Source organism: Saccostrea echinata, unplaced genomic scaffold (genome assembly GCF_033153115.1).
Source record: "Saccostrea echinata isolate AGI-Se365-2 ecotype Australia unplaced genomic scaffold, CSIRO_AGI_Sech_v1 ptg000028l, whole genome shotgun sequence".
Lineage (NCBI taxonomy): Eukaryota > Metazoa > Mollusca > Bivalvia > Ostreida > Ostreidae > Saccostrea > Saccostrea echinata.
The window spans coordinates 13759411-13785057 of NW_026889777.1; the positions used below are offsets into that span (position 1 = coordinate 13759411).

General features: G+C 32.3%; 1 protein-coding gene across 1 annotated transcript; it reads left to right on the plus strand.

Moving 5' to 3' along the window:
* The first annotated feature begins 454 nt into the window (after positions 1 to 454).
* Positions 455 to 24587, plus strand: LOC133194143 (cyclin-dependent kinase 5). The gene is made up of 11 exons (XM_061330125.1): positions 455 to 518; positions 17776 to 17864; positions 18432 to 18499; positions 19034 to 19151; positions 19382 to 19477; positions 19683 to 19757; positions 20135 to 20231; positions 21849 to 21918; positions 22477 to 22537; positions 23560 to 23640; positions 24157 to 24587. The coding sequence occupies exons 1-11, from the start codon at positions 482 to 484 to the stop codon at positions 24286 to 24288; spliced, it is 924 nt and encodes a 307-aa protein (XP_061186109.1). The 5' UTR covers positions 455 to 481; the 3' UTR covers positions 24289 to 24587.
* Positions 24588 to 25647: the final 1060 nt, after the last annotated feature.

Here is a 25647-nt window from a genome sequence, read left to right on the forward strand (position 1 = left end):
TGAATCAGATATGTGATCGACACACTCTATGGTGTCTTTTATTTCAAGTTCACTGGTATATATCGAGTCCACATAAAAATGGAAATAAATATTGTTATTTGATAAAACGTCGTCGATATATCTGAATGTCGAGTTGAAGCACTGTGGGGGCTAAAATGATCTTTCCCCAGGTGCATGGTGTCATGATTTGAACAAACTTGATTCTACACTATGTATTGAAGGGTTACACATAAGTTTAATTCATCTTTTTGGCCTAATTGTTCTTGAGAAGAAGATTTGGCATAAAATATAAAAATGTGTACTAGAGGACTTTTCGGTTTTTGTGTACGAATTGACTTTAAATCGAATAATTCACGAACAAGATATCTGCTCTCATATTCTTCATCACTTAAACGTTTCAGTTGGCAAAAAAATGCATCTTATTCATAAGAAGCATTAAAACACTGAGGGAAAGGTCGGTTCTGAGGAAATTATTAAAATAATGCAAAAATATGAAAAACTAGAGAAGATTGGAGAAGGTTTGTGATTTTTTCTTTTATATTTATTTTATTTTTTACATAATTTATAGCTTTAAACCAAGAAAATTAATTTTGGATTCAATATTCGATATATCGTAAACTGGAAGAAATTCAAATTCGGGTGGTTACGTTCCGAATACGTGTTCGAACAGCGTGTTTTCGACCCAAGTGGTTTTGTCTCGCGTATACAAACAATCAGGTGTGTAGGAAACACACAGGTATATACTGTAGCTATCAATAGCAAGAGCAAATGGCTTCATAGATATACGTGTCAATTAGGCTGTTTCTCTCATACAGATAGCATGACTAATTTAATGAAGAAGTGTAATAAAAATGTTCTGCTCTCTTCCTACGGTATTTTGCTTAAAGAATGAATTTTGATAAATGTGAATTGCAATATTCTAGACCAATCTTTTAATAAAACAAAGCTTGTAGGAATGTTTTGGAAAGACCCCACAAACAAAAAAATTAAATTTAATACGGAACTTTCGAGATACGCCGGAATCGTGGTTTACAGCTGACTTTTACACACAGCAGTCACGTGATAATAAGGAAATGTAGGGCATTGTAATGGCGAATGTTTACATCGCAACGAAATATTAAGCAGACGAAATTATTCGACGTCTTAAAAAAAGGAAGAACACAGATACTACCAGCCACTACTGGTGTTCTTTGCCAGGGTGTTCAGCAGACGGGAAGCCAGTTGAGGCACTTATCCTTGGATGCAAGGCATCCAATTTTAAGCGGAAACTCAAATTACGAAGGCAGTGGCCTCAGCAAGTCTTTCGAGATGAGGAGTTTTCCCCTGAACGATACCACTCCGTTTGTTCCCTACATTTTGCAGATGGCTGTCCCACTGAAAACAATCCTATCCCCACCCTATTTAGTCGCTACAATTTCAAGATTCCAAAATAGAAACCACCTCCATAGAAAAACGTCAGCATATGCATGCATATGCGAATACAACCGCTATGAATATACATATATGCCTCTACATCAACAGAGAAGAAGTGTGAAGAGGGTTAATGTAAAAAAAAAACAGGGCCATCCAGGAAGCTGACTAGATTCGAAGAATTCTTGAGTTGATGACACTCCTCAGAATTTGACTTGGTTTCAACACCTCTTTATACTTGCTAACTTTTTTTGGGGTAGCCGAGAGGCAGGTATACCAAATATTTAGCTCATGGATTAATCTCATATATAGGGTGTGTTACTAAGAAATATAAGATTCAAACTGCAAGTTCACTAATTTGTCTAAGTTTCAAATAAAAATCTAAATATTGTTAATATTTTATGAAAATATCTTAATTTTTTATTATATTACAAATGGTTTATTTCCTTAAATAAATTAATTACTGGTAATGGGTAAATATATTATATATATGTTTATTTATTTAGATTCACAAATAATTTAATATAATTCACACAGAATAATAGTATTTTGACTTTGAAAAGTATTACTATGTAAATGTATTTTATATAGGTATTTGGACCTCAAATTAAATGGCCTTCAAGAGCACAAGTAAGGAAATTCATGCCACACTCGTTCAAGAAAGCTTTTCCTAGGACAAGAGTTCAGAGTAATTGACTGAACAGAGATGTTTGTTCAGCGGCCACGTACCCCTACGGCACAGCATCAAACATACAATAACTATAAGAGCCATAACACATTAAAGTGCCTTGTTGGAATCACTCCCTCTTGTATCACCACTTGACAAACGAATAATGATCTACATATGATGATGTAATTGTACTATCCAAAGATTTGTTCATGAATGCTCTATGATCATGAATAGTAGCTATGCACATAATATGACATCTGAAACAAGTGCTTACATGTAAATTAAATCAAAAGAAAAAGATCTTTTTTATGTATATGAATGTTCATTCCATAAAGGCATCTTAATATATACCAGACCTGGGCTCAATTACTTTAAAAGTAATGCATTAAATTACAATTACTTCAAAATTTTTTGAATTACATTACACATTACATTTTATAAGAGAAAAACACAAATTTTATGACCACACAATTTATATCTATACTTTGGTTGTTATGCTTTCCCTCAGGTCTGTAAGTCAGAGTGGTATTTGGATTTTGTATTCATTTATCATGTTCATGTAGTTTACCAATCTACCATGATCTACAGTTGACAAAGAAAGTGGATCGGAACACTTTTAATGTTGTAGTTTTGTTGAGTCTCTGATGTTAGTTCCTCCCTTTTTTTTAAATAAATGTATTAATGTCACTTGTTTTGTGGCTTCTTTGAAACCTAATGATTTCTTTTTTTTTTCAAAAAAAATCTGGCTTTCTTCAATTGATTTTATAACTGTCTTGTCAAGAAGTTTTCCATCAAAACAATTATTTAGTATGTCTGTCAATCACCACTGAATAAACATTTTTTTTTTTTAAAAAGTAAGATATAGGATTTTAATTTTAAGACTTTAACATTATAAATAAAAAAAAATAACCTCTCAGTGACCTTTACTTGTTTCAGATTCAATAATGAAGAGAGATTTAAAACCAAAATGTAACTTAAAGGTAATGGTCACTACTGACATTTTTTTATTTAAATTAATGCATAACATTACAATTTCTTGTAATTGAAAGATGAGTCCATTACACATTACATCCAATTACTTTGAAAAAATGTAATGATTACAATGCATTACCATTACCCCAGGTCTGATACAAACTGTAATGTACATATTGTATTTATTTTTGAAAGAATTTAATCATATGATCATGATGATTGAAATATTTTATTGTTTGTTCCTAATTTATATTTATCAGTTCAGGTATTCTGCCATCAATAAATTATGAATATTAATGAAGCCTGTACCTTAGACCAAAAGTGTTTTAAGTTTTTCCTCACTGTTATAATCAAGAATGCCATAAATTAGTATGCATTACATGTTTATCTCATTCACAAATTTGTTACTCTGCTATACTTAGAGAGACATAATTGCAACTTTCAAATGTTTGTTGAAGAAATATTCACATTTTTGTACAATTTCCTCAAATATCAAAGGATCTTAATGTATTTGCTCACAGAAAAATCCACATTTTGTGTAAAAACACAGGAGCTGAAACAATTTTTTTTCTTCAATTTCTTTCATAGAGGTTGTTCAAGGACTTGCATGGGTTGTTTATTGAATGGTGAGTGCTAACTTCAGGTTCTTCTCCTGTATAGTCCTGTAGATTTATGTAATTGGCCAATACAGGATGAGATGACATGAGGCTTAAAAAATTGTCCCAAACACATGGAATATCTGTTCCGACTTGAGTGTGATAGTCTTTGTGCCTCTCACAGAATGAAGCCACAGCAAATATCAAAGCCGTACAGTGCTTACACGACCCATCATCTCTAAAATCAAGAGAACTTTTGTTCAAAGTGATGATCGAAGTATTGAATATGAAATTCCATGACATGAATAGTGTATTGAGCAATTTACATAATCATAAATGCTTGTAGACTGAGACAGGGCTCCCTCTGTGTATGTTTTTTTTTATGAACAAAAAGCATTAGTATATCTTTATGAAATAACATTTTTGATAATTATTGCTTTAAATCCTACTGGAGAATCTGTAGTCATAATGTGAAAACCTGAATATTTACACTACATCCACCTGAGTGAATCTGTCCATTGTCCTCAACAAATATCCGGGTCTTGTACGGATCTGCATTTGGCTAGTCTCAGGAACTGTGTCACACTTGATGTACTGAAAATCATCAGACGGGGGACACTTTCACTTTATCAACATGGTTGTTTTAGTCTGTATCCATTGTCTTGTCTCTGTCTGTTTTCAACCGAGAATGACGTACTCCAGCCATCGTTCAAAAGTTTTATGAAAACGTCGGAAATCTCAATGTTCGGCAGTTTTATGAGATCTTCAGACCACCTATAAACACTTGTTATATTTCGGAAAACTTTATCTCCAACAGTTTGACATCACCACCCTGTAATCATCTGCCACTTCTGAATTTCAACTCCCAGTTCACAAAGTCTTATCAAATGATGTTTTAAATATATTGAAAAAGCTATACCTTTAAGGGATAAAAGGTCTTTCAGCATAGGCACTTGCCAAGAATTGAAATTATAGTCGTAATCGCAGTCTGTATCTAATGACGCCATCGTTTACGATGAAAACGGAAGTAAACATGCCCTACATTTCACTTTTGCGTGATGTAAAAATCGGGTCGGAAACGTATCTCGGAAGTCGCGTATTAGATTTAAGGTCAGATACATTCTTCACCAGTTCACTGGTGAACACATACTGTATGTGTACTGGTACTTAAAAAGCGGGCTTCAAATTTTAGCTGCTTTGGCAATGACAACGATGTGCTAATTTATGAATACCACTAAGAAATCATTTATTAATAAAAAATACGATGTGTTAGCGTGTAGCACTATTCCATGAATACATCAATAACTCAATACCTAGTGATAGCGCTAAATTTTGAACATGCCAAATTATGTACATGGACAGTAATTGCTTCAAAATTACAGTTATGAATTAAATAATAAACAATATTGTTCTTCATGTTCTTAATTCAAACAGCATATGAAATATAAATATCATTCGTATAATTAACACTATCTTAATGATTAAGAATATGTGATTTGCAGTCAATAAATTTTAAATCATCCCTTTCATGTTTATCATTTTTACTTGGAACAAAACCACTCAGATCAAACATGTAATTGGGTCATAACCACTTGGGTAGAACTAGTTAGAATAATCTAACTTGTCTTCGTAAAAGCCCTCACCATAGTTGGAGTATGACCCATATAGTTGCAATTTAGCAAATCAGAGCATTTCCACTCTAAAACAATTTTGAAGAATACAAAAGGAGTTGCACTGAAAATAACTTGCTAATTAATCATAACAAACATTTCCGAGCTTATTTATGCCTTTTAACCTAGTAAAAAATTATTCATACAAAGACAAAAATTCAACTTGATTTTTCAAGTTATCTCAGTTTGAATTTACATGCCATTTTGACATTCAGAGCTCTCTGGATTATTCATAGTATATGAAATGTACACTAGAATTGTCTGCACCTGTTTATTTTGCTGCATTGCCAACACACAGAACAAATTCTATCATTAAACAGGGTCCGTACTCTGTAGGACAATATCATTTTAACAGTAGAATGTTCTATCTCTAATAAGGATCAAATATGTAACTTGAAACTCAACTACCAGCATTGGATAATTACAAAGGGCTATTGCAAAAGTGTTTTAAAGATTTATCAAGGGGAAGGTGATGACATTTCTGAGAATGATTTTTAGGTCTTTCCACCTTTCTGTGGAAAGACCTCTTGAAATGCTTATGTTTATTATTATTAGGTCTTTCCACCTTTCTGTGGAAAGACCTATTGAAATGCTTATGTTTATTATTATTATTATTATTTTTCCGTTACCGCCTTTTGAACCGAAAGACTTTTCGAAGAACTTTATAGTTCATGATACTCGACATCAAAAGTTATTTCGAAAAACTACCCAACGAGTATGACCTATGACCCCTTTCGGAGTTCTTGCCCTTTAAACGAATAACCTTGTTATCGCTACTCCTTCGAAATCATAAACCGCAGAGGTACGAAACCTTAACCAATGTCTTCGACTAACTGAGTACTCGCTTCAAGGTTTCACTGCGAAAGAATTCGTCGACCCCTTTTATGAGTTATTGCCCCTGGACGTTTCTCATGTTTACGAATAATGAAAAACTTTTCTAAATGACAAGTCGTAAAGACATGGGACCAACTGCATAAGATTCTTTGACCTTAGACCTTGAACTTAAGGTCAAGGTCAAAGGTCAAGGTCATTCAAAATATAAGAAAATTAGCTCTTTTTATAGCTCTTTTGTCTTTCAACATATACTATATGATTGCGCCCATGACAAAAGGGCCTTATGGCAGTTTTGCTAAAACAGAGAAATAACGTCATAAAGATATGACGTTGCAGACGGTGAGCGTCGACACAGATTTTTTTATCCACGTGTTTTACGTTTTGACACGTCTACCTCACTTTTGTCGTTGTTCTCAACATTGAAATAATTATTTATTTTCATTTATATCTTTAATTCACGTCTTGATCTTCTAGTACACTTATATTAATTAAAATATTTAGAATTATATTCGAGACCCGTTTCTTTACTACATGTTATATTGTAGCTTTATACGTCTCTGATCTGGGCTATGCAATTCCTATACATGAATAGAAGCTTCAGACAAGGTGATTTTCTGGATAATTGAATATGGATGAACGAATGCGATTTTGATATATAGACAAATTGAAGTTATTTGTTAGACACGTGTATATTATAAAAATATTGCTTTGGAAATCGTTTTCCTGTATAAGATCCGCCCCACCATTCTCAACACATCGATCATGTAAACATTGAAGCATTGGTACATCGTGCATAAATTTTTGATGTAAAATGCTTTAATTGCCAAAAATTTGAAACTGATCACACTTCTACCAACAGAAAAGAAATGTATTCTTGTAAGTTTTCACAAATCTAGCAACGAATGACAGACGTGATATTATTTTTAAGAACTATAAATAAAAACAAGAGAGGTAACTCTGACAAGCGAGATACTAGAGAGGTACCAGAGAGGGACTTTCTTTTTTTTTAACACCATTCAAAATCAACATACTCATACAAATTTGCTCCCGTAGTATAAAAAATATTTTTAAAAATCTTACTTATCATCAGTTAAAAAACGTTTTAATTGTAAGTATTATATTTATTTTTTCTTTAAAAGTATTTTTGAATGTTCATGGAACTAGCTGCTGTCAAAGTGAAAGAGAAAAAAAAAAATATAGAATAAAAAGATTCTACATTGAACCAGACTTTTATTTATTTTTTAAATCTGTTACATGTGCATCTATTTTTTTTTAACATGAAATTATTTTTTTAAAATAACTCGAATTTTAATATTTTTTTCAGTAATAATGAACAAAATTTAAATAAAATAAAATGAAATTTAAAAAAAAATTGTTTCGTCTTATTTTTGTTGTTGCCACTTCCGATATAAGTACTTGAAAACAAACAAAAACTACCGAATGAAATAAAATTGTTGTAATTGTTCTAGCTTTAAAAAAAAAGTTTACATGTATGTACCTGATGAGAGAGAGAGAGAGAGAGAGAGAGAGAGAGAGAGAGAGATGTTACATTAAATCCAGTTTATTAATACAATGTGAAATTTTAATGAAAAGGCGAATTTTCAAAAACACAACAATATCGTATTATATGAAAAGAAATCTCGGTCTCTTTTTTTTTTCTTTTGCTGTCTATATTTATTTTCAGTAACTCGAAAATATTACGTTTTGGTACTCGTGTTGTGCATAAAAAAGTTCAAAGGTTTTTGCTTTATCTGCAGTTTTAAGTCACTTAAAAGTCAAATATATATAATGCATGTCATTCATAGAATCTCAGCATTGTATGTCATTACAGTTCTATTATCAATCTAAAACTCGTTTTCTTATTGAAATAATAATCTCAGTTATCGGTTTAGTATGATATTGCTTATCTTGCCGTTGAATTATGTAAACGGGCTGATTTTGTTATTTGGATTTATTGAAATAAATCTTGTTAAGATCAAATTGTATTTAAACATGCATTGGACAAATTAAATTAAATGCAAAAATTATATTGCACAAAAGACTAAGAATATATTTTTGTGGCAGTGCAGGAGACCGGGGAAGAGGGCCAGGGTCATTTTATATTACCGGGACCTAACTACTTTACAGTGTATCTGTTATTATAATAAGCTTTACAAGGATAAGCATATCTAAGTCTCTGGCATGGGGTCAGAATGGAATTTTTATATTGTAAAACTTCATATACAATAACATTTGAAAACAATAACATTAGAATTTCATACGATAAAGAAGCTGCGAGAAATGGGGGGTTGGGGGGGGGGGCCTACACACACCATCACATAACAATATTTACATGTACCTAAATGTGTGCCACATCGTAAAAATTTGTCATTTAAAAACTCAGCCAGTCAAGGAATATTATGAACCAGTCGCATTTAACTGACTGGATATATAAAACTTTCAATTAATTTTTACACCCCCCCCCCCAGCCGAAAAAATATCTATTAATTAATCTGCATGTCATTGATTCATAACGACAACATATATATAATTATTTATGATTTATTTCTTAGAAAAATCTATTTAAAATTAATTTGAAAAAATGGCATATTGATTTCATTCAAAGTTCAGATAAAATTTGTTGAAACGACAAGAAAATACCCGATATCTATTAATACCCAGTGTATACATGTTCTTCTAAAACCATTTAATCTTACAAAATCAAACAAAATCGTTATTCTAGGACGCAATTTTTCTCATGATTAACTAGATTTGATAGCAGTTAAGTTTCCAGTTCCAGGCATGTGGAGCTCATGATCGCTGTTTGTTTTGAAAATGACCCTGCTCATATACATGTACGTAAGGAGAGAGTTCATCGTGCAAAAATAAATTGAGGAATTATTTCAATATTATTTCAAACCTAACCAAATGACGTATTTGGAGGTTATGGGGTTGGTGGTGGGAAGGCATCCCCCCTGCACACCTAAAATGTAGGAAGATTTTAAAAATAGACAACCTTCGTATGCTATTAAACTCATGTTAACTACAAGTATTGCATGTTTCTATCATTTAACGTTTAACCCCCCCCCCCCCCACACACACACACACACAATCCAACCACTGGTCATCCTGGATCTGTTCCTTTCATTTTAAATGCATGTGAATTATAATTCATCCATTTGTTTATAATTTATCAACCTGCTTACTTAAAATTAATTATTCAAAAATTTTCCTTGCTGTGACTGAAAAAATGTGTATCATTTCAATTAAAAAAAAAAGAAGTTTTGTTACCACATGCGGGCAGAAGTCCTTCTGATTTTTTGTTTGAAATTTTTTTGATCGAATATTGCTTAACATGCAGTGTATCAACTTAATGTCCTTAAATTGTTGTACAGCGTATACAGTAACTCGCTACATTTCACAAATTTTCTGTCTAATTATATTTAGAAAACAAAACAAAACAAAAAAAAAAAAAACACACACAAATTTTCACTACCCAGCAGCATCTATTTTATTGTTGTTCCCGAAAATTTTTTTGAAATATTTTTTAACTTCACATTTTGAAAGAGATATCGTTTATACTGGATTCACCCCCCCCCCCCCCCAAAAAATGACATCTTGTCCTATCGAGAGCCATACTTAAAATGAGATGATTTTCGAATGAATTCTACAGGTTTCTCAAACGATTATTACACGAGATAAATACTTTGGTTTTGAGAGAATAAATTGATACTGAACAGAAGCCGCTTGCTTCTCGGGTTTTCCTGACATTCCAGCATAGTAAAATGTTGTTAACAAACAAACGAACAAACACTCATAATTCTATACACCGCTGCATGATGGATAATAGTTAATACAACTATTTATTATTATATTATACAATTATTAAAAGAGACAATGACTCAAAAATGTTTCTGGAAATGCTCAATAACACACATTTATTACCGTAGTAACATTACAATGCAAAGTGAAAGTCATGTTCACTCTGAAAACTTTTGACGTTGATGCGAAAGTAACATGACGTCATTGTTTACCTGTTAAAGTATCATTGATATAAATGAAGAAAAAACCTACTTAGAGTTGACGTAGGGCCATAAAAATTCAGATTTGGCAACTTCTAACCTTGCTCTATTAATATCCATGAAAAACTTAAAATGTGTAAAAATTGCCATAAGGGCCCTTTTCCCATGGGCGCAATCATATATCTTTGCATATTTAATATGTCCTTCTAAAAGTATTATAAAAATTTCATTCTTGTCCCCCAACCTTGACCCATTCAAAAGTTGTCATCCCTTTCGCAATAAAACCTTGTTATCGCTACTCCTCCGAAACCGTAAACCGTAGACATTCCAAACCTTCATCAGTGTCTTCGACTCATTTAGTACACTCTTCAATCTATACAGTGCGAAAGGGTTCTTCGGCCCCTTCTATGAGTTACTGTCCCTGAAAGTTTTTGCTGCTTACATTTACTGAACTTTTTTTTAAAACGGTGTATCCTAGAGACATGGGACTAACTACATCGGCATATTTGACCTTTGACCTTGAAATATAGGTCAAGGTCAAAGGTCAAGGTCATTTAAAAACATAAGAAATCCCTTATATATGTGTAAAATATAGCAATTCACTAAATGACCTTGAACTTTGACCTTGACCTTTGACCTTGACATTGCTTTAAACGGAAAAGTTAGGACATGCATCCAGCTCCAGTATCAGGTAAAAAGACAGAAAGTAAAGATTTTTTTTTTTTTTTTTTTTTTTTTTTTTTTTTTGTTAGGACCTTGACCTTTGACCTTGACCTTTGACCTTGACTCAAAGGTCACAATAAGGCTTAAGGATGTGGAAGTAGTTACAATTCTCTGTTTAAAAGAGGAATAAAATAAGTAATTCAAACCCCCCCCCTTTCTTAAAAAAAAAAATCACATCAACAACAATGTAGAATATTACTCTAGAATTCAAACCAGACCTCGGATCGACACCAAATTTGGTACAAATGTAGTATAGACTTCAGAAAAACTTTCAGGAGAGTTTTACGGTGAGTCTTATAAGTTTGTAGAAGTCATGAAGTTTCACGGCAAAAACTACAAGTTCTGTTGTGTTGGAAATTTAAGTGCAGGTGAACGAAGAAATGATCTAAACCTTTTATCGGCTATTTCTTCAGATGTCGTTAGTGGCATTTAATTCTCCTGATATGATACGACATTTTAATACCAAGCATTCTCTCTTTCTTTTACATTTGGAATTTATTTGATTTTTATTTAGAATTAATCAGTTTCCAGAAATAGCGATTTTCGGTATATAAAAAAAAACAATTCTCGCTTTCATTGTCGTGTTTCCCTTCTAAAAATGCATGTTGGGAGTTTAATTTGTGCTACACATATTTAATTTAACCCAAAGAAATGCTTATTTAAATGTTTCATATTTATTTCAGGATATTCAGACAGAAATGTAACAATCCGAACCCGATCTTTTAAGCTTACAACAAAGCTATTTACAAAAAATTCAGCATGCTCACAATATCGATGAATCGGGCTACAGTCCAGTAATACATATTCATTAGGGAACAGTGTTAACGTTTTCTCACGCAGCCCGTTCCTTATTATTTTATATACTGCTTGCAAATTCAGGAACTATTTCCTTTTACGGAACTTCTTTCTTCCCCTACCGATTCTAAAAATACGCTTGCATTTCTTCTATAGTCTTAAACAATTAACTTACGAATGATATCAGAATGCGTGGCCGAATGGTTAGCGCACCTGCCTTTCAATCCAAGGGTTTTGGGTTCGAACCCTGCTGGAGGAGCAAATTTTTTTTTTTTTTTTTTTTTTTTTTTTTTCATTTTTTTTTTCATTTTTTGCATTTTTCTACTTTTTCTCAACCCAAATGACACGGAAACACTTAAAAAGGTGGAAAGGCCTCTAATTGTTCTCTGAACAATTAGTCTCCTAGTTATTATTATTATTATTATTATTATTCTTTTTCTTCCCGGACTTTTGAAACCGCAAGACTTATCGAAAAACTTTATAGTTCATGATACTGGACATTAAAAGTTATTTCGAAAAACGACCCCCCGTGTTTGACCCATGACCTCTTACGAAGTTATTGCCCCCTTCACAAGAATAGCCTGTTATCGCTACTCCTTCGAAACCATAAACCGTAGAGATACAGAACCTTCACCAATGTTTTCGACTACTCGAGAGGACTTTTCAATCTTTTCATTGCGAAACGATTTGTCGAGCCCTTTTATAAATTAATGCCCCTGAGAGTTTTTGATGTTTACGAATAATGACAAAATTCTCTAAACGATAAGTCGTAAAGACATGGGACCAACTGCATTAGATTTTGTGACCTCTGACCTTGACATTTTTGTGGAGGTCAAAGGTCAAGGTCATTCAAAATATGAGAAAATTAGCTTTTTTAATATCTCTTTTGTCTTTCAACATATACTGAATATCTTTGCATCTATAATATGTCCTTCTAAAACTATTTCAAAGATTTCATTCTTGTCCCCCGAGCTTGACCCATTCAAAAGTTGTCACCCCTTTTGCAACAAAACCTTGTTATCGCTACTCCTCCGAAACCGTAAACCGTAGAGATTCCAAACCTTCATCAGTGTCTTTGACTCATTTAGTACTCTCTTCATTCTATCATTGCGAAAGCATTCTTTGGTCCCTTGTATGAGTTACTGCCCCTGAAAGTTTACGCTGCTTACATTTAATGAACTTTTTTTTTAAACGGTGTATCCTAGAGACATGGGATCAACTGCATGGGCATGTTCGACCTTTGACCTTGAAATATAGGTCAAGGTCAAAGGTCAAGGTCATTTAAAAACATTAGAAATTCCTTATATATGTGTAAAATATGGCAATTTACCAAATGACCTTGAACTTTGACCTTGACCTTTCACCTTGACCTTGGGTCAAATGGAAAAGTAAGGACATGCATTCAGCTCCAGTATCAGGTAAAAACATAGAAAAGTAAAGATTTCCCTCTTCTTTTTTTTTTAATGACCTTGACCTTTGACCTTGACTCAAAGGTCACAATAAGGCTTAAGGATGTGGAAGTAGTTACAATTCGTAGTTTAAAAGAGGCATAAAATAAATAATTCACCCCCCCCCTCCTCCCTTCTTAAAAAAAAAAAAAAATCACATCAACAACAATGTAGAATGTTACTCTAGAATTCAAACCAGACCTCGGATCGACACCAGATTTGGTACAAATGTAGTATAGACCTCAGAGAAACTTTCTGGAGAGTTTTACGGTGAGTCTTATAAGTTTATAGAAGTCATGAAGTTTCACGGCAAAAACTACAAGTTCTGTTGTGTTTGAAATTTAAGTGCAGGTGAACGAAGAAATGATCTAAACCTTTTATCGGCTATTTCTTCAGATGTCTTTAGTGGCATTTAATTCTCCTGATATGATACGACATTTTAATACCAAGCATTCTCTCTTTCTTTTACATTTGGAATTGATTTGATTTTTATTTAGAATTAATCAGTTTCCAGAAATAGCGATTTTCGGTATATTAAAAACAATTCTCGCTTTCAATGTCGTGTTTCCCTTCTAAAAATGCATGTTGGGAATTTAATTTGGGCTACACATATTTAATTTAACCCAAAGAAATGCTTATTTAAATGTTTCATATTTATTTCAGGATATTCAGTCAGAAATGTTAAAATCCGAACCCGATCTTTTAAGCTTACAACGAAGCTATTTACAAAAAATTCAGCATGCTCACAATATCGATGAATCGGGCTACAGTCCATTAATACATTTTCATTAGGGAACAGTGTTAATGTTTTCTTACGCAGCCCGTCCCTTATTATTTAATATACTGCTTGCAAATTCAGGAACTATTTCCTTTTACGGAACTTCTTTCTTCCCCTACCGATTCTAAAAATACGCTTGCAATTATTCTATAGTCCTAAACATTTTAACGCACTATTGTTATTGGAGTGCGTGGCCTAATGGTTATCGCACCTGCCTTTCAAACCAAGGGTTTTGAGTTCGATCCCAGCTGGAGGAGTTTTTTTTTTTTTTTTTTTTTTTTTTTTTTCTGTTGCATTTATTGCATTTTTCTTCATTTTTTTTCAGCCCAAATGACACGGAAACACTTAAAAAGGTGGAAAGACCTCTAATTGTTCTCTGAACAATTAGTTTACTAGTTATTATTATTTTTCTTCCCGGACTTTTGAAACCGCAAGACTTATAGAAAAACTTTATAGTTCAGGATACTGGATATTAAAAGTTATTCTGAAAAACGACCCCCCATGTTTGAACTTTGACCTCTTACGAAGTTATTGCCCCTTTCGCAAGAATAGCTTGTTATCACTACTCCTTCGAAACCGTAAACCGTAGAGGTATGAAACTTTCACCAATGTCTTCGACTAAATGAGGGGACTCTTCAATCTATTCATTGTGAAAGGATTTGTTTACCACTTCAATGAGTTATTGCCCCTGAAAGTTTTTGATGTTCACAAAAAATTAAAAATTTTCAAAACCATAAGTCGTAGACACATGAAACCAACTGCATTGAATTCTTTGACCTTTGACCTTGAAATTTATGTCAAGGTCAAAGGTCAAGGTCATTTAAACTATGAGATATTTATAACTCTCTTGTCTTTCAACATATACTATATGTCTTTGCATCATTAATATGTCCTCTTAAAACTATTTCAAAGATTTCATTCTTGTCCCCTTAACTTAACCCCTTTGAAAGTTATTGCCCCTTGTGCGAAAAACCTTGTTATCGCTACTCCTCTGAAACCGTAGACCGTAGAGACATCAAACCTTCACTAATGTCTTCAGGGTCTTTAGACACAACTTCAATCTATTCAGTGCGAAAGGATCTGATGACCCCTTATATGAGTTATCGCCCTTTAATGTCTTTGCGCTTAATAGTAGGCCTTATAACTTTTAAAGTATAAGTCCTAGAAGCATGAATCCAATTGCAATGTGATTATTGACCTTTGACCTTTAATGTGTGGTAAAGGTCAAAGGTCAAGGTCATTTCAAAAATTTTCATTTTTTCTATTTTTCAAGCCATTTATGGATTCTTTTTTGTATAAAAATTAAATTTAAAAAGTAAAATATAAAAATTAAAGAAATTTACAGAAGGTGGAAAGACCTCTAATTGTTCGAGAACAATTAGTCTACTAGTTTTTTCTTTGGCATGCTTGCATGTCATATTTCTGTCATGGTTGTCAGCTGACACCATATTCTACTTTTTCTACACTTCCAATGAATTTGCCAAGGGGGTGATCAATCCCAGTGGCATACAAAGAATAGAAATGATAATCAGTAATTATATGACAATGCGAAGGTGTATACATTGTATACTTACAATTTGAAAATAATAATCAGTGTTTAGAATGTTTCATTTTTTAAAAAAGTAAATTAATTATTTTTATTTTCATATTTAAATAAAGAAATGTAAAATTTTGTTTGATTGAGCTTATTGTTTAAATAAAAGATACGTTAAAAATTGGAAATCATCTAAAATACTTTTATTGGTTTGTTTTAAAATTTGAGCCAAGGGAGGTAATCATACCTATTTTTTAAAATAAACAATGACTGCTAAATAAAAATTACAATTTTCTACCTAGTGGTGTTCCAATCATCGATTATAATCGAAAATCAGTCGATTGCTGGCATAATCCAAGTGCTCGATTACAAAATTTTTATTCCGATTAATCGGGTTATTTTCTTTTATTTTGCAAGGGTAATAGTTTTTTAAGCAGAATATTCTAGCCGCACCTTGCCTTTTTACTTATTTGTGTATCATAATGGCGCAGACGAACAGACATTGTATTCATACCCGGGTAACAATGCTCATTTCCGGGTATGGACGTACTTTGAATTCTACAAAATGAACAAAGAACCAGCTGAACTAGATAGAATGTTCTATCGTAATAAATGATATTATCCTAAGGACCACAGCTTGTCCTGAGACACAGTTAGATTATTATAACTACAGCTGGACCACCACAGAAAGTAGTTATTCACCCATTCTTACTATTTAATAAACTAAATTGACAGACTTTGTAAATGTCCGATTATAATTGATAATTAGTTAGTTAGAGTAGCCCGATCATCGATTATGAAATTCTTACCGATTCCCATCACTATTTCTACCTGTATACATAATGGAAGTGAGAATTTCATATAAACAATTAACACTCCTGTAATGACAAACCACATGGTAATTTTTGTAAATGCTGTTTATAAGATCCTGACAATAAAATAAGATATTCTTCTGTTGTTCATACACTAGTTTAACTTTCAATCAAAATTGTAAAGATAATTAATATGCTATGTTGGAAAAACAGTTTATAATAAAGGCAGAAGTCATCTGAATGCTTCACCCTACCCTAGAGAGAAAATAAACATAGATTTAATTTAAAGTTCTATTACTATTTCTCATAGTGATGAAAACAAAAAGATGCCTTACAGCATTTCCTTACCTCAACAGGGTTGTCCCTAAGAATTGAAATACCAGGGGACAATAAAAAAAAAGTAGAAGGGGGTCTGGGGATCCTCCCCTAACCATGCAAACAGGGGGTTGAGGGAGAATACCAGTCTGAGAATAACTGGGGGTTTTGTCATTATAGGAGGGGAAATACCCCAGCCCCCATGTCCTAGGGAAAACCCTGTCATAGAATTCTGAGAGGAATTTCTACTTACTAGAGGGGAAATGTGTAACCAGGTTAACAGATCTCAGTATATTAGGTCGAGATACTACTCAAATGCCTGGGTTTGAGTCCTAGTTCAGACTTGATTTTGAAATATTGCTAGCATTTTCTGTTTAATAGTACCCGCCGGATATATTCCTAACTTTTAATTACTGGTTTTGTAAATAAAATAAAGTTCTAATCAGACTAGATATGAAAGAAAACAATGGTTTGCAGGAGTTTAATTGACACCACTTGTTATCCATTGGAGCAATGAAACCATTTAAATACCAAGTCCATATTTTGTGGACAGTGCCATATTCTTTTCTAAAAAAAAAAAAAAAATTATTTCTGTAATCATTTTTCCAGGCTTTTTCATATAATTGCTTGATTGCTTTTTCACATTTAATGATACAGTAAAACTCAGTTATAACGAAGTCACTGGGACCTGTGAAATTACTTCGTTATATCGGATCCGTAATTTTTTATATCCGTATAAGGAATTCGTAAAATTTATATAGCTGGGGATCCAAGAAAACTTCGCTATATCCATGAATTCGCTATATCCAGGTTCGTACTAAACGAGTTTTACTGTATTTTTCATGCTCTGTTATGTCATTTAAAATCCTTAATCTCTACTCTCTAGAATACTCTGGCATGAACATTTTAATTTGTGGGGAGTCAATATTTGTGGGCAAATAAAATTTTTTCCTGGTCTGTGGAGATATAATTCCGTGTGTATGCTCTTAGGATTCAATGAACCAATGTGTTGACAAATTTTTGGATCGAGGGGATGTAAATTCATGGATTAGAGTTGCCCACAAAATCCATGAAATTCAACGTTCTCCCACAAACGATGATTTCTCAATACTTTGATTCACAATAAAAAGATACATATTTTTTGTTATTTAATTTTTCCTGATTTTCTGTATTTCAAATGCTGGTTCATAGGATAAAATAAGTCAGTCTGGTTTTAGGAACCTATGGAACAGTATTCAAGGCCAAGAACAGAGAAACACATGAGGTTGTTGCATTGAAGAGAGTTCGTCTAGATGATGATGATGAGGTAAAGATTATACATATGATGATTTCAGTAAATACAAGCCAAGGCCATCCTTAAAAAATTGTTAGTTTGGAATTGCCGCCTGGGAGGTTTCAGACCCAGGAGGGAGGGAGGGAGGGAGGGAAATTATTTTTTTTTTTCCAAAATTAAAGTTAAATTAAAAATTGATGATAAAAATCAAAATAAGCAGTGAACACATTATTTTCTGCCTTTTTGGAAAAGGGTATCTCCCATCAACCATGAACCCAGTTTTGCTTAGATCATACACTTATTAAGTGATTTTGTGGCACATTTGATAACAGGCCAAGTATTGATTGAATAAAAAAAATCTTATTTTTGGTCAATAAAATTTTTCCAGGAGGGGTCATTTCAATTAGGCGGGAGGCAATTCCAAACAAACAATAATTTCTAATTTTTTTAGCCCAATATGTAATGATGTATGAAAATTATTAATTACTAATCATGTTATTAAAATAATAAAATAATTTTCCCTGAAAAGTATGAGAAATACAGTAGAAATGTATTGTAAATGTACATGTCTGATTAATTTTGTCAATGTTTAACTGATAGGGTGTTCCAAGTTCTGCTTTGAGAGAGATTTGCTTGTTGAAAGAACTGAAACACAAGAATATAGTAAGGTAAGGAACTGAAAGTTAACTGAGTTTAAAAAGATACTTAGATATATATTCTGATACTAGTATGGAAATTTCAGTTTTTGTCCAATTTCCTATACACTGGTCAAAGGTACATGTGTAACAGTATACTGCAAAAAACTAGTACTTTAATTTATTTGGATATTGGATCTCTGGTACATGTAAAATAGGTGGAAAAAAATATGAGTATTTTATTACTGAACATGCTGAATGGTTAACATTTCTCAATTTTCTGTAATGACCTGATTAAACAAGATAACAATTTCTTTTAATATTTAAGTAACATATGTAACAATCAAACCTTCTTATCTAGAGCTGGTTGGGACCCAGAAAAAAGGAAAAAAACTTAATATATCTGAGGATTTGAAATATATATGTTTAAATCATAAAAGAAAAAGTGGTTGGAATTCCAACTCCCTGAATATCCATGGTATTCAAGATATTGATGCCTGAGATACTGAAGTTTGACTGTTATTCTTGTTTATTAAAGTGACTAAGTTGATTCTGTATTCCAAACAGGTTACATGATGTCCTCCACAGTGAGAAGAAACTGACCCTGGTGTTTGAGTACTGTGACCAGGATCTAAAGAAGTACTTTGACAGTTGTAATGGAGAAATAGATCAGGACATTGTGAAGGTAAAATAGGCAATAGTCAAACTATACTTTATTGTAAAGAGAAAATAGGCCATAGTCATATATATTTTTTTGTAAAGAGAGATAATTTAAATTGTCTATTTGCAGTCTCTGGGGCAATTATATTATACCGGTAGTTCTGTATCTGGGGCTACTGGCAGTAGTGGTAGGGAATTCGCTTTATTCTAATTTCTTGCCGTTGCTATCTGTGTAAGTTAGCGTTCCTTTTTCAGTCCTTCATGTACCAGCTGTTAAGGGGACTGGCATTCTGTCACAGTAACAATGTACTACACAGGGATCTGAAACCTCAGAATCTCCTGATAAACAAGGTAAACTCATGCTGTTTTGTCCATTTATCTGAAAGAAATTTTCAGTAGTAAAAAGTAAGAACAATGGTTAAAAAGTAGAAGTTACCTCTACTCTGTTGCATTGTCTGAGTATGGATTGATTGAATGGATTTCACTGGAGAGATTTTAGACAGAATTACAGGCTTGTCTATCTTTATTTAATATCTAATTTACATGTTTTTTGCAGAATGGTGAATTGAAATTAGCTGATTTTGGTCTGGCTCGAGCGTTTGGAATACCAGTCCGGTTTTATTCAGCAGAGGTTCTGTGACTGATTTTTTTGCATGATAACTAATCTGTTTTATATAGCATATATGTACTATATGTCAATTATAGTAAAAGATGTAAACATTATTTGAAGATTATTAAGATTTGAAAACTTGTCACAGGTACATGTATTATTTGGTCAATATTTATGATTTATATTCATTCTAAGCTTTGAACTATTTAATTTATGGGTATATTTCTCTGAATTTTTGACGAAAAAGGGGGGAGGGGGAGAAGGGGTAACATTTCATTCCTTATACTATGTGCCTGAAATATCTGGCATTTGTTACATTAGGTGGTGTGATTGTGATTACAAATCTGTTACATTAGATAGTGCTGTTTTGATAACAGATCTGACATTTGTTGGTTTAGGTGGTGACTCTGTGGTACAGACCTCCTGATGTTCTGTTTGGGGCCAAGATGTATTCCACCTCCATAGACATGTGGTCTGCTGGCTGTATATTTGCAGGTTATTTTTATATCCTCAGTTCTTAATCTACACAGTCTCCATCTTGCTATACATATATTAGATATGAATGCATAGTATTGGGGAAGGGAGGGTACTAGGGTGTGTATATGTTATATAAATATAGCCTTTTCTTGAGGTCAATCCATAGATATATTGACTTCACAGAAAAGCATATCGATCTCGCACTTCGTGTGAGGTCGATATGCTTTTCTGTGAAGTCGATATCTATGGATTGACCGAATTAAAGGGCTACATTTGTAAAATTGTTATATTAATTTCTCAGAGATTGCCAAAACAAAATTTTGAAATAATGGGAACAAGCACAAGTTTTCTCTCTTGTCTTTTTTTAACACTTAGATACTAGAAATCAAAATAAATTAAGTTGTTTTAATGTAATTGTGTTTCCTTTATATTGATTAGAAATCAAAATAAATTACTAAGCTGTTTTAATGCTATATTGTGTTTCCTTTATATTGATAGAGTAATTTAGGGAATTTACTATTCTAAAAGGCTACATTTGTTTTATTATGTTTTGTATCAATTTTTGTAAAACATATCTAATGTTTTAATATAAAGTAGATCCTTATTCAAGGCCTTGTTGTGTCTTACTAATGATTACAGAACATCACAATTATATATAGGAGTTGAAGTATTTTTTTTTTTTCGGAAACATCAAGTCATACACTGTATTAGCTATTATGAAATCAGCACTGTTGTTCTACAGAAAAATATTTCCATTTTTAGAAACATCAAGTCGATATACATTTCAGAATCTTTAAATAGTAACACAAGTCTATATACTATTATATACTTGATCAGGTGATAAAGTTTGAGCCAATCAGAGAGCTTGGAATAAATGAGAAAAATAATATAATACATGTAAATAAATATACATATATATAAATTTATAGATATATATGTGTATATATGTGTATATTAGAATATGTGGTAATTTACAAATGGCAAAGGCGTGAATTACATGTACCATGTGCTCTATTATAGAAAAGTCTTAGATGGTTATTATTTTGCTTTATCATATACTTAATAGTAAATACACCGATTCTGCACTGTGCGATAGGGGTGACATCACAATACACCATATCAAGGACCGGTCCGAAAATCCATATCACGTAACAGACCAGCATGCAAAAATGCATATCAAACCGGAAGTAACGTCTGTATAAAGTTAAAAAGTTAATTTACTTGATTTTATTTAAATATACATGTAAAATAATTCTTTAATAACATTCGTGGTCTTAATTTTTTTTCAGTTACCTAAAATTGGCTTGAGTAAATTTTAAAGAAAAAGGTCAAAAACAGGCACGAAACATTCTTCAATGACTTTTTGTGAACTTGCATATTAAGTATTTTAAATATATGATAAATAGAATACTACATACTAAAATCCATATCATATGTCACAGCAGCCTTCGGCCCTTGGGTTGATATGGGGCCACTCGGGCTGATGTGACATATGATATGGATTTTAGTATGTAATATTCTCTATATATTCACTTTTCAATTTATTTTTCTCATTCCTATTTAACATGCATTATTACATACATTGTAGATATTTTCTTCAAAAACAAATGTGGATTCATTATGACTTTATTTTAGAAATGACCAATGCAGGTAGACCACTTTTCCCGGGCAATGATGTAGAAGATCAACTAAAAAGAATTTTCAAGTATCCTTTATTATAGTTGTCACACATCCTGAATGAGTTGAGAGGTTAAAAATCTCAACAGGTACAAATTCACTCATGCAAATTAAAATGTCAAGTGTTTTCTCTGTAAGCTTTGTAATTTACACACAGTATAAAGATAATTTTTTATGGTTTAATTTTTGTGAAATTTTGCTGTAAAAAAAGAAAAGGTCACACAATATCAAAATCCTACGTATGTTTTATTTCAGAATGGAAACCTGAAGAATTGCAAATACAAATTTTAAAAAGCTACCTTTGAAGAGTCGAATTACGAAACATTCAAGCAGCAGAAATTATGAGTAATATGGTATTTTCCAGTTTATAGAATCTCTTGATACATGTATATGGTGAGGTCTAAAACATATGAATGAAGTTCTTCACAGAGCGTAGAATCGTTTTCTTAAGAGGTCACAAACGTACACCTCTGTAACCGTGTATAAGTTTTATTATCATATGAATAAGGAACACTTGAAAAGAAGTGCTGAATGGGGGAAAATTGCCAAATCTGAATTTAAATATATTAATCCTTGACACAGTAAGATTGCTTGGAACACCCACAGAGGAGTCCTGGCCTGGTATTAGTCAGCTCCCAGAATACAAGGTAAACAGTGCTTCTTCCAGAATCAATGACAGTACTGAAATACATGTACATGTAGGCCTGCAAAATAAGCAAAACATTTAATACTTTTAAAAGGATGAAAAAGATTTTGGTCATTGGAAAGCAAGGATTTATCCCAGTGATAGAATAGAACAACAGATGTTAATATAGGCATTAGCAGCATTGCTAGTATCTGTTAAGATAAATTTCTCTCTTTCATGTTTATTTTTGTAAATGAAACCTGTTAATCTATTTTATTCTGTTATGCATAAAATACATGTATGTATAAAGTACCACATGTGATAATGTACCAATCTTTGATCTACATGTAATATACTAGATACTCTCTATAAATATGTATCATATTACAGTAAAACACGGTTATAGCAAACACACTTATAATGAATTCATCCTTACAGGGAAATGATTTTCACTCCTGGTAGTTTTAAAACGTAATCTTAACAGTTATAACAAATTATATTTATTTAAGGAATGTTTTTAAGTTTTGTGTGAGTTATTGGTGTGTAAATCACACAGACTTGTCACGTAGGCATATTTCCTGAAGCGCGCTAGCGCTTCATGAAAAATATGCCTACATGCAAGTCTGTGTGATTTACACACCAATAATTCACACTTAACTTAAAAACATTCCTTATATTTACATTTTACATGTTCTAAAACACCAAAAAATATACTCAATATTTGAATTATTCACTGCCCTATATCGTTACATTTTTATTAACGTCTCTGTAGCTCATTGTGACGTCACTTTAGTGCAAGTTTCTCCGTGCATATTTCTACGTGTGAGAATACAGGAAAATGGCATTCAAATCAATTTAACAGTTGGCTTAGTAGAAAAACTTAGCAAATGTAATTATAACGAATTGAAATTGCACATCCCTGGCACTTCGCTATAAGCATGTTTTACTGTAATTACAGCACGTAGTGTTAAATCAGGGGCATATGTTCCATTTGTATCAGATCAGTTCTATATGGATTGATTGTCAATTCTCTTATTTTTGCAGCCATTCCCTATGTATCATGTCAGTACAACATGGATGCAAGTTGTCCCCAAGTTAAATCCAAAGGGACGTGACCTTCTACAGGTAATATATTTTCATGAATTTGCAATATTGTTCTGTTAGTATTAAATCTGTATGGATTGAGAAGTACGCTACACGACATAAGTATTATTTTACAGTATGGACTGAAATTGTTGTTTTGTCTTTTGTGTATGGATTTAGACATGAAGAAGTGTTAAGTAACTAAATCTAAGGAAAATCCGCATCAGATTCAGTATTATTTTGTGCTGCTTTATAAGTTATATTTTGAAAAACAGTTGAACTTCATTATCATGAACATCGAAATCTCGAATACCATGGATATGTGGAAGAGATTTAAAAGTCCCAACTACTCTTTCTTTATGTGTTTTAACCATTGATATTTAACCTTGATCATCTCAAATCATCGGATATCTCAAAGTTTTTTTCATGGCCCCATCAGGTTTTAGATAAAAAAATGTTTGACTGTACTTGAATTTATTAATTTTTTCCTACCAATTAATTTTGATATTGATTAATTCCTTTTTATTTTAATTACATGCTCTTGTCTCTGTCCTTCAGCGCCTCTTGATCTGTAATCCAGCAGGACGTCTGTCGGCCGAGGAAGGCATGCTCCACCAGTACTTTAGTGACCTTGACCCCTCAGTTAAACTTGCCACAGATAACTCAGCACTCATTGTTCAAGGGAGATAACCCATCAGTTATTTATTTACAGTGTAAGAGACAACAAATTCTAGTCAAGATCTGAGCATATGATCTCATTTTCTGAGGAATGTACAATGTTACTGGCATGTTGAAGTGATCAGTTCCTAGTTGAATTTTAAAAATTCCAAAGAATAATCATCTAAGAGGTCATCAAAGTCCATGTGTAATTTTGAGTTTGTAGCAAGATGTGATTTATAAATTCATGGTCATTATACAGCAATACATATCAATTATCCAGTCTGTATTGGAACCATTTTGCATTCTTAGCAAGGTGGAATCCAGTTTCAGTTTTAATAAAATCATGTACTTGGGAATATTGATTGATGCATTGTTCATATAAGAGTAATATTTAATGAAGGAGAGGGGAAAGTTTTAAAGATTTTGTTATGAAAAATTTTAAATTGTATGGCTGTGTTTCATTTACATGCTTTGTTATTGATGCATATAAACAAATTAATTTATTCTTTTTAAGTGAACTGTATATAAAATATTGTATAAGGGAATTACAGTGTAATTCTGTGTGTTATTTTGTGAGATATCATGTTCATAAAGTCAACTTTAAAGTCTCTTAAAACATGTACAAAATATAATAGAAATACATGTAGGTTCAAAATCAAAAGTTTTTATTACATGGATTTTGTCTTGCATGAGTATGCTAGTAAAAAGATTTTATGAGTACTGATATTCAGATAACCTTGAATGCAACATATGGACTCTTTTGATGACAATGTAAAAATTGGTGAAAATCAACTTGATGTCACAAGAAAATATTTTACAATTTCTTTTTTTTTTCTTCATATTTTTAACTCAATTTTTATCTAAATTTGTCAGGGTCTCCAAAGTTCATAATCTGTCTGATTTTCCTGTTTTCCTATGATATCTTAGGATTTAGGTTCTCTGATTTTCAAAATCATTCATTGTATCTTTGGCAAAGAAGTAAAACATATATTTGTAGGCTAAGTTATTTTCAAAATATATGCAAAATCATTGTATCAAGTACATGTTTCCTAAGGTCGACTGTTATATTTTAAAGTATTTGTACATAATTTTCACCATTCCATATAGGGCATCATTCAGAAATTTCCATATCTTCTGTATTTAGATACAGAATGAAAAAGCCATAAATTTATTGTGTATTATTGTGAATCTTAGGTATTGTCTGTGATGTATAAATGGACTTTGTAAGACCCTTGTACATCAATTGTGATGTGATGTTGTGTACCAGTGGATGGTTCAAGAAATAAAAAAAAAAGATTGTAACATGTAAATTTTCTATGATTATTTTTTGCTGTTTGCTAATTTATTGATAGAATTTTCATACTACACATATAAGTATGCTCCATTACA